This window comes from Hypanus sabinus, unplaced genomic scaffold (genome assembly GCF_030144855.1).
Source record: "Hypanus sabinus isolate sHypSab1 unplaced genomic scaffold, sHypSab1.hap1 scaffold_122, whole genome shotgun sequence".
Taxonomy (NCBI): Eukaryota; Metazoa; Chordata; class Chondrichthyes; order Myliobatiformes; family Dasyatidae; genus Hypanus; species Hypanus sabinus.
Window position 1 is genome coordinate 624253 of NW_026779281.1, and position 16781 is coordinate 641033.

The 16781-nt window shown below is 42.0% G+C and overlaps 1 protein-coding gene across 6 annotated transcripts in view; it reads left to right on the forward strand.

Annotated features, from left to right (window-relative positions):
- LOC132386579 (NACHT, LRR and PYD domains-containing protein 3-like) overlaps positions 1-16781 on the forward strand; it is a 203367-nt gene that overhangs the window by 4686 nt on the left and 181900 nt on the right. For all 6 annotated transcript variants that reach the window (XM_059958870.1, XM_059958864.1, XM_059958868.1 and 3 more), the window contains 2 exons: positions 8765-8857; positions 9877-9960. In XM_059958870.1, coding sequence (XP_059814853.1) covers positions 8797-8857; positions 9877-9960 — 145 coding nt within the window. In that variant the 5' untranslated portion in view covers positions 8765-8796. The remainder of the gene's footprint in view (positions 1-8764; positions 8858-9876; positions 9961-16781) is intronic.

Genomic DNA, 16781 nt, shown 5'->3' on the forward strand with positions numbered 1-16781 from the left:
CTCTGGGGTTGTGTAACAAACACAATGTTCGCAACAAGATTAGACAGTAATTAATATAAAGAGATTCTTAGGGCACATGAACTGTCTGATCCAATGGACCAGATCCTTCCTTGTTTACAACTTAATTTGCCCCCGGACCCATCCTCCCAGGTCGCGCCCCAAACACCCTCCACCCCGGCAATCCCACCACAACACTCCCACGATTTATCCCACACCTGTACACGTAGACAGATTCCCTTCACCCATGTCCACACTTCCAGCTTCAGGAACCACAACTAATTGATCCCACAATCCTGGCTCGGGAGCAAAACTGAAACCAGGGCTGCAGCACTGGAGAGCCCAGACTGTGCAGGTGTCGGGCTCAGACCCGACCCTTTCCCATTGCAACCAGTCATGTATTTACATGAACCTGAGATCAGCGCCTTCCTCTCCGCTGCCCGCTGACATCAGCTGGGGTTGGCATTGTGCTGCCATTTGCAGGAGGTCCCTGCGTAACTACCTATGGCCGGACGTCGGAGGGAAACTGTAGAGTGTTTGTCCTTTCATGGTGACACCTCTGAACTCTACATTAACTCCATTCAAATGACTCTGGGTGAAAATTAATGACCAACAAACATGATTCCTCTCGGCGATCAGCTGTCTGAATGGTTCACTCAGTTTTAGATTAAGCGGTATCTGTGGTCCACATTGTCAGATTGATTAGTTTCCGAGGAGACAAAGAATGCAGAGATTTTGTTCACTGACACAAATCTGTGTTTACCCTGCTGGCAATTCTGGTTTACACTAGCAAACACGTTGTTTATGAAATTAGTGAACAACAGGACACCGCACTGATTGAACCACCTCAGATCAAATCACCCTGAAGATCCTCCCAGGAAACATTTGGGGTTTTGTGACCCAACTCGAGAAAAAGGCCATGCAGCCCAGCCATCAACAACATGGCAAAGCCGGACACATATCAGGGGACTTTACGTCACACAGCACTGGATTCAGTGATAAAGCCCGTTAAGTTTCCTCCTTTGTACCCTGAAATCATTAAAAACACCCATTAAACAGCTTTTGAAAACAAGATCTCACCCACACATAACGTCACTCTGCGCCTGATGTCAGGTCTGGGTTCCTCACACCGGGATCTGATGCAGTGATGCGTGCAGTTCCTTGTGTCACATTCACACTGAGACATTTGATCTTTAATGCATAAGGTAAAAATCACCTGACCCACCACCACGGTTAACAGAGGGTTTATGAGCTGAGCTATTCCCATTGGTGCGAAACAATGTCAATCACTGGTTACACCCAATCGCGGAAGCAGAGTAGCCGAGAGATTGTTGCCACTGCTGAACCCATTTCCTGCTTCTGCTGAACTCCCCGTCAGAGCGTAACAAACCTCAAAGTAAATGTCCCACTTCTTGATTTATTTCCATTTCCCTCCGAGGTAATTTGGGGCATTTATAAACCCGGGAGTGAGTGATCCGGCAGAAGGATGAGGGTGAGGGATTTTACTGAGAGAGTAAAGATGGTGTGAGGGGGGAGGACAGCATGGAGCCTTAGAGGATGTTTGTCCCAGTGGGGGATCAAGGAGCAGGATGGGGGAAGGAGCCAATTAATAGTGAGGGAAGGGACAAGCTCACCATTGGAAATGTCTGAGCACACGGTGGTGGTAAGCAGACATATCCACCACTTTGGGGGGCAAACCCTGACAGACTGTTGATCTGGATTGGAGTGGTGTTGGGGTGCAAGGATGGACTGGTCTTGGGTCATTGAATGACTGGATGGGCTGAGAGGCCTGTTCCTGTTGTCTGTGCGTCTATTGAGAAAGAATAACCAGACCCTTTTTGGGTCTGCAGGATTTCCCATTGGCTGTCGTAGGGTCCGGTGCTTGGAGCCCATTTGACCATAAGACAAAGAAGCAGAAGTCAGCTATTCAGATAGTCAGCCATTGAGTCTGCGCCGCCGTTTCAACATGAGCTGATCCAATCTCCCCTTTAGTCTCTTTCGCCCGACTTCTCACCATAACCTTTGATGCCCTGACTGCTCAGATACCTATCAATCTCTGCATTAAATACACCCAATGACCTGGCCTCCACTGCCACCCGTGGCAACAAATTCCACAGATTCACCACCCTCTGGCTGAAAAAATGTTTTCACATCTCCATTCTGAATGGGCGCCCTGCAATCCTCAAGTCATGTCCTCTCGTACTGGACTCCCCCACCATGGGAAACAACTTTGCCACATCCACTCTGTCCATGCCTTCCAACATTCGAAATGTTTCTATGAGGTCCCCCCTCATTCTTCTAAACTCCAAGGAGTACAGTCCAAGAGCAGTCAAACATTCCTCATATGTTAACCCTCTTATTCCCAGAATCCTTCTAGTGAATCTTCTCTGAACCTTCTCCAATGTCAATACATCCTTTCTTAAATAAGGAGTCCAAAACTGCACACAGTATTCCAAGTGAAGTCTTACCAGTTCCTTATAGAGCCTCAACATCACATCCCTGCGCCCATACTCTATACCTCTAGAAATGAATGCCAACATTGCATTCGCCTTCTTCACCACCGACTCAACTTGGAGGTTAACCTTAAGGTTATCCTGCACGAGAACTCCCAAGTCCTGTTGCCTCTCAGAACTTTGAATTCTCTCCCCACTTAAATAATAGTCTGGCCATTTATTTCTTCTTCCAAAGAGCTTGACCGTACACTTTCCGACATTCTAATTCATTTGCCATTTCTTTGCCCATTCCCTCAATCTATTCAAGTCTCTCTGCAGACTCTGTTTCCTCAGCACTACGGGCCACTCCACCTATCTTTGTATCATCAGCAAAATTAGCCTCAAAGCCATCAATTCCATAATCCAGATCGTTGATATACAACGTAAAAAGAAGCGGCCCCAACACGGACCCCTGTGGACCCCTGGTAACTGGCAGCCAACCAGAATGGAATCCCTTTATTCCCACTCTCTGTTTCCTGCCAATCAACCAATGCTCAATCCACGTATGCAACTCTCCTGTGATTCTATGGGCTCTTATCTTGTTTAGCAGCCTCATGTGTGGCCCCTTGTCAAGGGCCTTCTGAAAATCCAATACACAACATCCACCACATCTCCCTTGTCTAGCCTGCTTGTAATTTCCTCCAAAATTTGCACGAGGTTTGTCAGACAGGATTTTCCTTTAAGGAAACCATGCTGAGTTCGGCCTATCTTGTCATATGTCTCCAGGTACTCCGTAATCTCATCCTTGACAATCGACTCCAACAACTTCCCAACCACTGATGTCAAGATTTCCTTTTTGCTTCCTTGCCCCCTTCTTAAATAGCCGAGTGACATTTGCAATCTTCCTGTCCTCCGGAACCAGACCAGAATCTGTTGACTTTTGAAAGATGATTGCAAATGCCTCCGCAATCTCCACTGCTTCTTCCTTCAGAACATGAGGGTACATTCCATCTGGTCCAGAAGACGTATCTACCCTTAGACTATACTGCTTCCTGAGTACTTTCTCTGTCGTGATTGTGACTGTGCATATTGCTCTTCCCTGACACCCTTGAATGTCCGGTATATTGCAGAAGCTTTCCTCAGTGAAGACTGATGCAAAATACACATTCAGTTTCTAACCATCTCCTTTTCTCCCAGTACAATTTCTCCAGCATCATTTTCTATTGGTCCTATATCTACTCTCACCTGACTTTTACTCTTTATGTACTTTAAAATCTTTCATTATCCTCTTTGATATTATTTGCTACCTCCCTTTCATGGTTCAATTTTTCACTCTTAATGACCTTCTTAGTTTCCTTTTGTAAGCTTTTAAAAACTTCCCAATCCACTTTCTTCCCACTAAGTTTTGTTTCCTTGTATGCCCTCTGCTTTGCTTTTACTTTGGATTTGTCTGCGCTTGTCAGCCATGGTTGCATCCTTTTTCCATTTGAAAATTTCTTTTTCTTTGGAATATATCTTCCTCACTTCTCACATGAACTCCAGCTACTGCTGCTCTGCCGTCCTTCCTGCTAGTGTCCCTTTCCAGTCAACCTTGGCCAGTTCCTCTCTCATGCCACTGTAATTTCCTTTACTCCACTGAAATACTGACACATCGGATTTCGGCTTCTCTTTCTCAAATTTCACAGGAACTCAGTCATGTTGTGATCACTGCCTCCTAAGGGTTCCTTCACTTCCATCTCTCTAATCAACTCTGATTCATTACACAACACCCAATCCAGTACAGATGATCCCCTAGTGGGCTCAACAATAAGCTGTTCTAAAAAGCCATCTCATTTTACCGTAGTTCTGCAGCATCTGTGGGTTTCATTTCAAGGCCTGCCCCCTCATGCTTGCTTCAACAATCACAGCACATGCTCGCTCCTCCTGGACGGACAGCAGTTTCCTTTCCATTTTGTGTTGGGATAGTCTGCGGGGTCGGAATTGGGAGAGGACCCTCGCCCCCACGGGGCAGTGTGCCTGGGGAAGCATCACCAGCACAGGTTGAATTAAATGCAGCACAAGGCAGGGTAAAAGGGTAAATTACAACTTTAATTTCATTATTACAGAAATTAAACTCACAGCATGTGATACAGAGCTTTTTCAGTTTATTTTGGTCAGTAACAGCTCACAAAGGAGTGTTGCATTATTTTTCATTCTCTGATCAATGCCCTTCAGTGAATAGACAACTGACCTCAGGAGCGTGAGGTGGGGTGATTGGGGGGGGGGGGAGGGAAAGGATGTTGTGAACATTGGCTGTAAGGAATGTATTAGACTGAAGAGAAAACTAATGAATATGGGCTTTGCATTTCTGCAAAATCTGTTCAGGATGTTACAAGCATCTTGAAAATGGTGTTTGTGCATTATTCAAAATAAAAAGGAAATTACTGGATATTCGGGGAGACCTCCAGCTTTCCAGGTAACCACATCTACACCAGTACACCAAGCTGCAACTCCTGAGAGAAGTGTTAAGGAACTGGAGCTGCAAATGCTTGATGTCATTTGCCTCATAAGGGATGCTGAGTAAGTTTAAAATAAAATTTACTGGGTTATCTTTAAAATCATCGTCCACTCAAAGCTTCTCATTAAACTTCTAGACCTGACCTCAATAGATCCTTGTGCAATTGGATCCTGGATTTCCTCACTTGCAGACCCCACTCAGTTCAGATTGGCAAAAACATCTCCTCCACAATCTCCATCATTACAGGAGTACCACAGAGATGTGTACTCAGCCCCCAGTCTATTCGCTTTACACCTGTGACTGTGTGGCTAAGTACCATATATAAGTACGTTTTTGACACCACTGTTGTGGGCTGTATCAAAAGGGGTGGTGAACAAGATACTGCACTGACTGAAGCACCCCGAACCAGATCACACTGGAAAGTCCTCCCCAGGAACACTGGGGGTTTTGTAACCCAACACAAGATAAAGGCTCCACTGCCCACTCCATAACGCCAGGCATGTAGCAGGGGACTTCCCCTCACACAACACTGCATTCAGTGATGAAACCTGTTAAGTTTCCTTTGTTGTTCCACTAAAATCATTTGAAACCTCCATTGAACAGCTTTTGAAAACAAGCTCTCACCCACACGTGACGCCATTGCGTTCCCACACTGGGATATAACTTCAGTCTGTGCCCTCATGTGTCTGATGTCACGTGGGTTCCCCACACCAGGATCACATGCCTGGTGCCACATGTGGGATCCCCACCACTGGATCTAACATCAGTCTGCGCCCCCACCTGCCTGGTGTCACGTGTGGGTACCCCACACTGGGATATGATGTCATGTGTGCAATTCCTTACATAACACTGACACTGAGACGGTTGAACTTTACTGGCTGAGGTAACAATTCCCTGACCCACCCACCCCACCTACCATCAACAGAGGAGTTGCACTCTTCCCATTGGTGCAAAGCAATGTCAATCACTGGTTGCACCCAATAGTGGAGATGGGCCAGCCGAGGGGTTGTTAACCCTGCTGATCACATCTCACACTCCCGCTCTGAACTCCCCGTCAAAGCGGAACAAATCTCAAAGTAAATGTCCTGCTTTTTGAATTATTTACATTTTTCTCCGAGGTAAGTTGGGGGTGTTTGTGAAGTATCTCCTGCGGCAGGTTTCTGATGTATCGCTGACAGTTAGGAGAAGACTTCTCAGCCCTTCAGTTGATGCTGGTTCCCCAGGGAAGGAGGGATCCCAGCAGCAGTAAGAGGGAGAGGGAATTAACTGAGAGGATAAATATGGTGTGAGAAGTTGGATAGGATGGAGTCTGAGGTTGTTTGTCCCTTTCTTGAACAAAAGAACAATGCAAACTTCCAATCCTTTGGTACTTCTCCCATCCCTATTGATGATGCAAAGATCATTGCCAGAGGCTCAGCAATCTCCTCCCTCACTTCCCACAGTAGCCTGGGTTATATCTCATCCAGTCCCGGCGGCTTATCAAACTTTCAAAAGGTCCAGCACATCCTCTTTCTTAAATTCTGTGCACTCAAGTGTTTCAGTCCGCTGTAAGTCATCCCCACAACTTCCAAGGTCTCTTTCACTTGTGAATAATGAAGCAAAGTATTCATTATGTACATCAGAATGTTTTAAATGATCGGCTGATTGAGAAACATCTGTTGAAAATGTAGCGGTGAACTCTAACCAAACCAAGTTGCCGTTATTAGCGACCCCACGGATTTGTTATCTTTGCATGGTGTCCCCTCAGCTCCCGTGATGATTGTTACAAATGTCGGTGATATGTATTCGATCCGTTATTAGCAATCAGCAAATGTACAATCTTGAAGCGATGAATCTGAAGTGTAGCCAAGTGTAGGTTCAGCATATTTGAGAGGATAATAACAAAATATATGATATCCATCAGTCCCCAGCTGTGTACTGCATGGAACAAAGCACAAACATGTAACTGATTCCCTTCGCATTTACCACACCCCGAATGATGCGAACAGTTACCATAAAAAAAATCATAAATACACAATACAGATAGGGAACAGATGCACAGGCTCAGCACTGATACCAGGTCTTCCACCTGAAATATTCACATACTGTCTGTCTTGTTGAATAATTCCAGCATTTTGTTTTATTTATCTCAAAAGCTTCTTTTCCCAGCTTGCTGTTTTCGATGTATGGCAGGTCTACATTGTGCTTAACAAGGTGCCATGTAACTATCTGATATTAGCCAGGTGATAAGTTCAAAGAAACCTTGACTGAGTTTAGGTGATAAAAATGGTCTTAAAGTCCTGCAGGAGAAAATGTCGTGGTTCAGGACAAGATGTCATGATGTTATTTGTGACATTGCATTGTTCGAGATGTCAGTGATTCTATGTAGACTCAAAGCATATATTGCCAGAAGCGTCAATCCCAGATGATGTTAAACTGAAAAGAGAAGAATAGATGTTCCACACTGCGGTAACACTTGTCCATTACTCACCACAACACCACCAGTGGTAGGAGGACAAAGTCCATACACTCCATAGTTTTAGTCTGCTGTAAGTCATCCCCACAATTGTCAAGGTCATTCTGTCGAGAATGTAGCGGTGGGATTCAACCAAGCAAATCTGCCATTGCTGGCGCCATCCGCGGATTTGTCATACTTGCAAGACGTGCCCTCAGCTCCAATAATGATTGTTACAAAAGTAGGGCCTATGTGTTGGGTACTTTATTAGTAATCAGCAAACATACAATCTCGAAGCGATGAAACTGCACTGTACCCAAGTGTAAGTTCAGTGTATCTGAGTGGATAATAACAACATATATTACATTCATCAGTCCCCAGCTGTGTACTACAGTGAACAAAGCACAAATATGTAACTGATTCCCTTTGCATTTACTACAACCCCAGTGATGCAACATTACCATAAAAAGTATCATAAATACACAATGCAGGATGCAATGCTGATAGAGAACAGATACATGGCTCCTACACTCAGGCTCAGCTCTGAAACAGGGTCTTCCATTTGAAATATTAACATGCTCACTGTCTTGTTGAATAATTCCATCATTTTGTTTCATTTATTTTGATGATTAATCCCAACTGGCAGTTTTGGACGTGTGACTTGTCAACATTGTGTTTAACAAGGTGTCATATAACTAACTATCTGATAATAGCCAGGTGATATGCTCAAAGAAATATTAATCAAGTTTTGGTGCTAATAATGGTCTTGAAATCCTGCAGAAAGAACGATAGTTGTTCAGGGCAAAATGTCACGATGCTATGTGTGACATTCCGTTGTTCAGGTTGTCAGTGTGTTATTCTTTCGATACAAATCATATATTGACATTGGTGTCAATGCCAGGTGATGTTAAAATGAAAGGAGACGGTGAGAATCAGGTGTGACTGAGAAATCTGTATAATCCAGTGACGAGAGGAATAGAAGCCTGATCGTCAGCAGAAATGATTCAGCCCACACTGCTGGAACAGTTGTCCATTACTCACCACAGCGCCACCAGTGGTAGGAGGACCAAGGCAATGGGTGCTGTCTGTTCAACCTGGCTTGCCATTCCGGAGACTCATCACTCCCGGTCCAGGACACAAGATTGGTTCCTAAAAGGGAATTGCCTGTAATATAGTGAGTAGATAACCCTGGAGAATCCTATCCCAATCTATGTTCCATGGAGAGATTGGAAATGGACATTGTGTGACTGTGGGTGGACGGGCACAGGTGGATCCGGCCATGTCAAGGTTTCAGTGGACAGACCCAAGATGTTTGGAATTCCTTGCCTCAGTTTAAAACCAAAACAGTGTTCTCTTTTAAACCCCAGTGATTGTTTGATCCTCCTGTTATTTTTTTTGTTACAGAGCAGCAAAAACTGATCACATCTGTCCTCAAAATGAGTCAAGGTTCGAGCAGTGGAGGAGCTCCAGTGACATCAACATCGGGAAAGGACACAGGTATTTTGGTGAATTATTTTAATTTATAAATTACTGATTCTGGGTTTAATTCAACGTCGGCAATTCACAAAATGTTTGTGAAAAACTGAGCAGAGAGATGAGAGAGAGTTAACATCTCTGGGGAAACGGTCACTTGTGGAAGGAAACAGTCACTTGTGTCTGCTCTTGCTCCTCTAACAGATTATGATGCACATTAAAGTAGCGAGATTCTACATAACACAAGATATTCTGCAGATGCTGATCAGTTTGAGCAACACACACAAAATATTGGCGGAACTCAGCAGGTCAGGCAGCAACCATGGAGAGGAATAGACATTTGACGTTTTGGATCAGGACCACAAGGAATAGAAAGTAGTGTGACAGTATCTGGAATTACAGTTCCTTCATTTCCAGTCCGATGAAGGGCCTTGGCCCGAAACGTTTATTGTTTATTCTCCTCCATAGATGCTGCCTGACCTGCTGAGCTCCCCAGCATTTTGTGAGTTATTCCAGAGATTGTCTGAGGAAGGGGTTGACCGGGCAGGCAGACAGTAACCCAGAGCAAAGCGGTGGTGATGGACAGTATCAGGAGAGTGATAGTGATGGGTTACTATATTCACCCAGGAATAAGCAGAGTCCTTTGAAAACAGAGAGTATATTAACAGAGACAAGAAAGAGCAGCCTTCAACAGATGGAACACCCCAGCCCGAGTCCGTTTCAGACCGGGATCTGACACCACACTGCGCCCCCTCCTGCCTGCTGTCACATGACACATCATTCCCAGCCCAGGACACAAGAATGGTTCCTTAAAGGGAATTGCGTGTAATATAGTGAGTAGATACCCTGGAGAATTCAGGCACAGTGTACAATCCATGGATAGTGTGGAAATGGACATTGTGTGACTGTGGGAGGACCAGGCAATGTCACGGCTTCAGTGGACAAGCCCAATATGTTTGGAAGTGTTTGCCTCCGTTTAAAAACAAAACGGTGTTCTCCTTAAACCCCAGTGAATGTTTGACCCTCGTTTTTGTTTGTTTCAGAACTGATCACACCTGTCCTCAAAATGGGTCAAGGTGCCAGCAGTGGAGGAGTTCCAGTGATGTCAACATCGGGAAATGATACAGGTATGCTGGCGAGTTATTTTAATTTATAAATACTCTGCTCATTCTGTGTCTGGGTTTAATTCAATATTGGCAATTCAGAAAACATTGGTGAAAACTGAACAGAGATGAGAAAGAGAGTCAACATCTCTGGGGAAAACACAGTCACACGTGGAAGGAGTACAGTTACCGTCTGCTCCTGCTCCTCTGACAGATTGTGATGCACATTCAAATAGCGAGTTACTCCAGAAGACAAGACATTCTGCAGATGCTGAAAGTTTTGGGCAACACAAAGACACACAAAAGATTTGCAGAACTCAGCAGGTCAGGCAGCATCCATGGACAGGAATAAAAATGTGACATTTTGGATCAGGACCACGAGGAATAGAAATTAGTGTGACAATATCTCAAATTTCTGTCCCCTAATTTCCAGTCCGATGAAGGTCCTTGGCCCGAAACGTTGATTGTTTTTTCTCCTCCATAGATGCTGCCTGAGCTGCAGAGTACCTCCAGCATTTTGTGAGATATTCCAGAGATTTGCTGAGGAAGGGATTGACCAGGCAGGCTGACAGTAACCCTGAGCAAGGTGGTGGTGATGGGCAGTACCAGGACAGTCATGGTGATGTGTTACTATATTCCCAGGGATAAGCAGAGACTTTTGCAAAGAGAGATATATTCAAGGGGACAAGAAAAAGCAGCCCTCAACAGATGGAACACCCCAACCCAAGCCCGGCCCACACTGCTGTCACGTGTGCGTTCCCCACACCAGGATATGACATCACGTGTGCACTTCATTACATCAAACTGGCGCTGAGACTGTTGAGCTTTACCGCCAAAGGTAACAATTACCTGAACCACCCAACCCACCACACAGTCAACAGAGGAGTTACACTCTTCCCATTGGTGACATCATTTTCCCGCCAGTAGAGGTCATATGACAGTTTTTTTTTACAGGGTATAAAAGGAGGACCCCTCCCTGTGAGGAGGGGCAGTTCGTGGCTGGATTTGCCATTTTGACTCCATGCCACTGCGTGGTCCAATATTATGATGCAGTTTGGTTGAAAGGTGGGGTTTTATTTAAAGCCTAAAGTTTAAAAGTTCATTGCTGGCAGTTTCGTTACAATGCTGCCAGGTAAAAATTAGTGGAGAGTGAAGATCAGATTTCAGGAGTTAAAAGATCGAGGGAAGTCAGTTTCAATGGTGAAACAGGTTCGACCTTGTTTGATCCTCATTCGGAAGGAATCCATTGGCTGTGCCCGTGTTAACCCCTGCACATATTAGCAGAAAGGGTTGGGTACAGTTTTGTAAAGGAAAGGTCAGTGCCTCTAAGCCATTTCATTTTCACCTTCGTAAATTCTCCAGGAAAAATATAGTTCGACTGGAAACCTCAGCAACACGACGTGAAAGAGAATTTAAATTGTCTAAAACGTCTCTCCTTTAATGGACTGCAAGCACTTTGAACTTCTGCAGTACTACTTTGAAGAACTGTTTTTGCAACATTGCTTTAAGAACTGTTTTCGCTTTATTCCTTTAAGAACTGTTTAAACCGCAGCACAGCAGCTGATTTCCAGTTACGTTAGATGTTTGTTGCTTTTGGGGGTTTGTTTTTCAGTGTTTAATACATTTTTTATTTGTTATTTTTAAAAAAAACCCTGCCTCACATTATATCTATTGCTGCTGAATCCGTAACATATATATGGGGGTATATCCGGGATTAACCATTTTTGTGTTTACATGTTTGTTCTATTTTGAATCGGTGTTTTGGAAAAGGGGAATACTGGATTCTTTTGTCTGATTGGCTTGTGAGTGGAATTCGGCAGCAATGAATATTGTTGAGTTTCTGGCTTTGCCAGAGTTGTTAGCGAAGGTGAAAAAAACTGAGGTGTCTGAGATAGCTAGTAGATTGGAACTTAAAGGTATTTCAAGGTCTACATCAAAGGCTCTAATACAGAGAAAAATCACATCAGACTATGTGGATTCGGGTGATTTTGATGAACCCACTTTAGAGCTGTTTCCAATAAGTAATCTAGAGATGCAGTTGCAACTCGAACAAATGAAGTTGGAACAAAGTAAAGCAGAATTGGAGCGTTATAGGTCAAAAGCTGAAAATAAAAAGAGGGAATTTGAATATGCGATGGCGGAATTAAGGTCTGAGAATCAGTCTTCTGGTTCTAGAAAACCGTTTGTTGTTAGTCAAGAAATTAAATTGGTCCCTCCACTTAGTGAAACAGAAATAGAAAACAGATTTCAGAGTAGCCGAAAGATAAATGGTCAGTGTTGTTGCAGAGTGTACTTAAAGGCAAAGCACAACAAGTTTATATAGCTTTAACTGCTGCGCAAGCACTTGATTATGATATTGTGAAACAGCAGATTTTGAAAGCATACAAATTGGTCCCAGAAGCATATAGAGAAAGATTCAGAAGTTTGAAGAAGTCTGTGGAAAAAACTTGTGGAATTTGCCTATGATAAAGCTGTGCGTTTTGAGAGATGGCTTTCCTCTTTGTAAATGGGGACTGTAATAAATTGAAAGAACTGATTTTAATGGAGGAAGTTAAACAAAGCATCCCTGTTGAAGTAAATACCTACTTAAATGAGAGGGATATTGATACATTGCAGGACTCTGGTAGATTAGCTGATGAGTATGTTTTAATCCATAAGAATAAATTTCCTTGGGGCAGAATTTATAAGAGGAAAAATAACACGGAGATTCAAGGTAAACCAGAAATTAAATTACTAGGTAATGAGAAAGGTAAAGAGGAAGGAAATCCTGTGAAGGAAAGACAGTTTGGTCCTATTTGTAACTATTGTAAGAAACCTGGCCATGTAATAGCAAACTGTTTCCGATTGAAAAAGAAAGAGAAAGAAGCAGTCCAAGATGCTTGCATGCAACATACTGAAACACCTGTAAATTACAGGTTTTGACAAACACAAATGAAGTTTTGTTAGTCTGACCAAATTAAAGGTGGATATGATCATTTTATAACTGAAGGGTTTGTATCCTTGAAAGAAGGGTCTACTCCAGTGCCAATAAAAGTCTCAATCACTGATGTTAGACAGTGTATTGAAGTTTAATGATGAGGTAAATTATATATGAGGTGTTGGGAGTGCCTTTATGCCTGTACATTTGCATAAAGTAAGGGTTAGTTACAGGACTTGTTAAAGTAGGATTACAGCCTAGCTTACCTGTGAAGGATATTTCTTTATTGTTAGGTAATGACTTGGCAGTTGGACAATTTTTTCCTGAAGTGCATTTGACAATGGAGTCAGAGGAACCAGAGATGAATTCTAACACAGATTCTTCCTGTGTTGTGACTAGAGCTGTGGCTAAAAAGATTGATGTGCAGAATGAGGTTGTTACTCATGACTGTTCATCTCAGGATTCGAGTTTTGAGGATGTGTCAGAGACTTCCTTACCTTCATTGTTTGAACAAGATTCTTGCAGTAAGTCTGACTATGAAGATTTATCTCTGTCTCGCAAGGGGATGATAGCAGAGCAGAGTAGAGACCCTGAGATTATAAGATTAAGAGAACAAGCTCTACCAGATGTTGAAATTGAGAAGGTGCCAGTAGGATATTGCTTTGAAAAAGGAGTGTTGATGAGGAAGTGGAGACCACCTACAGTTCCTGCAAGTGATGAATGGAATATTGTTTACCAGGTAGTTGTCCTGAAGGTTTATCGAAATGAGATATTTACTTTAGCTCATAGTGTGCCCTTAGGTGGACATCAAGGGGTAAGGAAAACTGTGGACAAGATTTTAAAACATTTTTACTGGCCTGGTCTAAGAAAAGATTAGGCGATGTTTTGTAAAACATGCAATACTTGTCAGATTGTGGGTAAACCAAATCTAGTTACACCAGTGGCTCCATTACAACCTATTCCAACATTTGGTGAACCGTTTTTTAACGTTATTATAGATTGTGTCGGTCCATTACCAAAAACAAAAACTGGTTATCAGTATTTGTTGACTATCATGTGTACTTCGTCTAGGTTTCCAGAGGCAGTACCACTTAGGAATATAGCAGCTAAAACTGTGATAAAGGCGCTTATAAAATTCTTTACTTATTTTGGATTACCTAAGGAAATACAATCTGATGAAGGCAGTAATTTTATGTCCGGGTTGTTTCAACAGATAGTTTATAAATTGGGAGCTAAGCAAATTACTTCATCTGCATACCATCCAGAGTGGCAAGGTGCCTTGGAGAGGTTTCATTCTACCCTCAAGAATATGATTAGGACATTTTGTGTGGAAAATGAAAGTGACTGGGATGAGGGTATAAACTTACTTTTATTTGCAGTAAGGGAATCGGTACAGGAATCATTAGGTTTCAGTCCATTTGAACTTGTACTTGGGCATAGAGTTAGAGGACCTTTAGCTTTATTAAAAGAACAGTGGATTAGTAAGGAAGTACACACTAATTTGTTGGACTATGTTTTGAAATTTAAGGACAGGTTACATAAAGCTTGTAGCTTAGCCAAGGAAAATTTAAAATTGGCAAGGAGAAAATGAAAACTTGTTACGATAAAGAAGCTAAGATGCGGATATTTAAACCTGCAAATAAGGTGCTGGTTCTTTTCCCAGTGCAAACAAATCCTTTACCAGCTTGATTTCATGGTCTTTATGAAATTGTGTCTAAAATCAATGATGTGGATTACGTGATTAAAAACTCCAGATCGTAGAAGCCCAACACAACTGTGCCATATAAATATGATAAAACCATATTATGAGAAACATTCTGCTACTGTGACTGTTGTGGTTAATGATAATGAGTCTGATCTAACTAGGAACATGATAGATGATTCATCTGAATTTCATTCTAAATCCAACATTGTTTCTGTCAGGTTACCAAGCTCAACCATTCTGGAAAATATTGATGATAAATTAGCACATTTACAGCCAGAGCAGAAACAGCAGATGAAGAAATTAATTTTTAAATATAAGGATTTGTTTCCAGACGTTCCGAGAAGGACTACTATAGCTTCACATTATGTAGATGTTGGAGATACCAAACCCATTAAACAACACCATTATAGGATGAACATAGAAAAATGTGAACTTGCTGAGAAAGAAATTAAATATATGTTGGGGAATAATATTATTAGGCCTTCTAACTCGAATTGGAGTTCACCCTGTGTTGTGGTGTCAAAACCAGACGATAGTATTAGGTTTTGTACGGACTATAGGAAGGTGAATGCGGTAATGAAAACAGATGCATATCCAATTCCTAGAGTAGATGATTGTGTAGATAAAGTTGGAAATGCAAAGTTCCTTACAAAGATTGATTTATTGAAAGGGTATTGGTGTGTACAACTAACGGACAGAGGTAGAGAGATTTCTGCATTTGTAACTCCACCTGGGCTATATGAATATAATATACTTCCATTTGGGATGAAGAATGCCCCAGGTACTTTCCAGAGGATGATTAACTCTGTGATTCAGTGATTGAAAGATACAGATGCTTATATTGATGATTTAGTGACAGGAAATGATACTTGGGAAACACACATTACTGCGGTGGAGAAATTGTTTGAAAGGCTTTCAAAAGCTAACTTAACTATTAATTTAGCTAAGGGTGAATTTGGACATGCCACTGTGACTTACCTTGGTTATGTTGTGGGTCATGGTAAGGTAGCTTCTGTTCAGGCAAAAGTTCAGGCAATTTCAGAGATTCCCACTCCAACGGGAAAAAAAAACTCTCAGGAGATTCTTGGGAATGGTAGGATAATATCGAAATTGTTTAAAGAATTTTGCAAATGTTGCCCTTCCATTAACTAACCTTTTGAAGAAGATTGAGAAGTTTGTGTGGACAGTGCCTTTTCAAGAAGCATTTGAGAAATTGAAAACTATGACATGTCAACAACCTGTGCTCAAGGCACCTGACTTTGAAAAACCTTTTTCATTAACTGTAGATGCTAGTGATGAGGCTGCAGAAGCAGTTTTAATGGAAAGGAATGAGGGTGATGAGGTTGATCATCCAGTAGCTTACTTTTCTAAGAAGTTTAATAAGCATCAAAGAAACTATTCGACAATAGAGAAGGAATTGTTATCTCTTGTTTTAGCTTTAGAACATTTTGATGTATATGTTAGTACAACTCAAAAAACACTTATTGTTTACACTGATCATAATCCGTTAGTGTTTCTGTGTAAGATGAAAAACAAAAACAGAAGGTTATTAAATTGGAATTTGATGTTACAAGAGTACAATATTGTGATAACTCATATTAAAGGTAAGGATAAAGTGGTTGCTGATTGTCTATCTAGATGTTGATTGTACAATGTAATTTTTTTATGGAGTGATTTTTTTAAACAATTGTAACACCTACTGTATTGGAAGTTGTAAGATGCTATATCATAATACTCTGTGTACTGTGTATATTATAAAATTTATATATATTTTTGTAAATAATTGTTAAAATTTTGTTCTTATCAGAATAATATTTTTTTTGGAGGGAGGTGTACAAGATACGTGGCTATCTTGTACTTGTCACGTGACAGTGGTGTTGAAGATATGCTGGACTTAAGATAATGGTCTTGTGATGGTGGAGTGACATCACTTTCCTGACAGTAGAGGTCATGTGACAGGTGTTTTTTTTACATGGTATAAAAGGAGGACCCCTCCCTGTGAGGAGGGGCAGTTCGTGGTTGGATTTGCAATTTTGACTCCATGCGTAGTCCAATAGTATGATGCAGTTTGGTTGAAAGGTGGAGTTTTATTTAATGCCTAAAGTTTAAAATGTCATTGCCGGCAGTTTCATTACAATGCCGCCAGTTAAAAATCAGTGGAGAGTGAAGATCGGAGTTTGGGAGTTAAAAGATCGAGGGAAGTCGATTTCGACGGTGAAACAG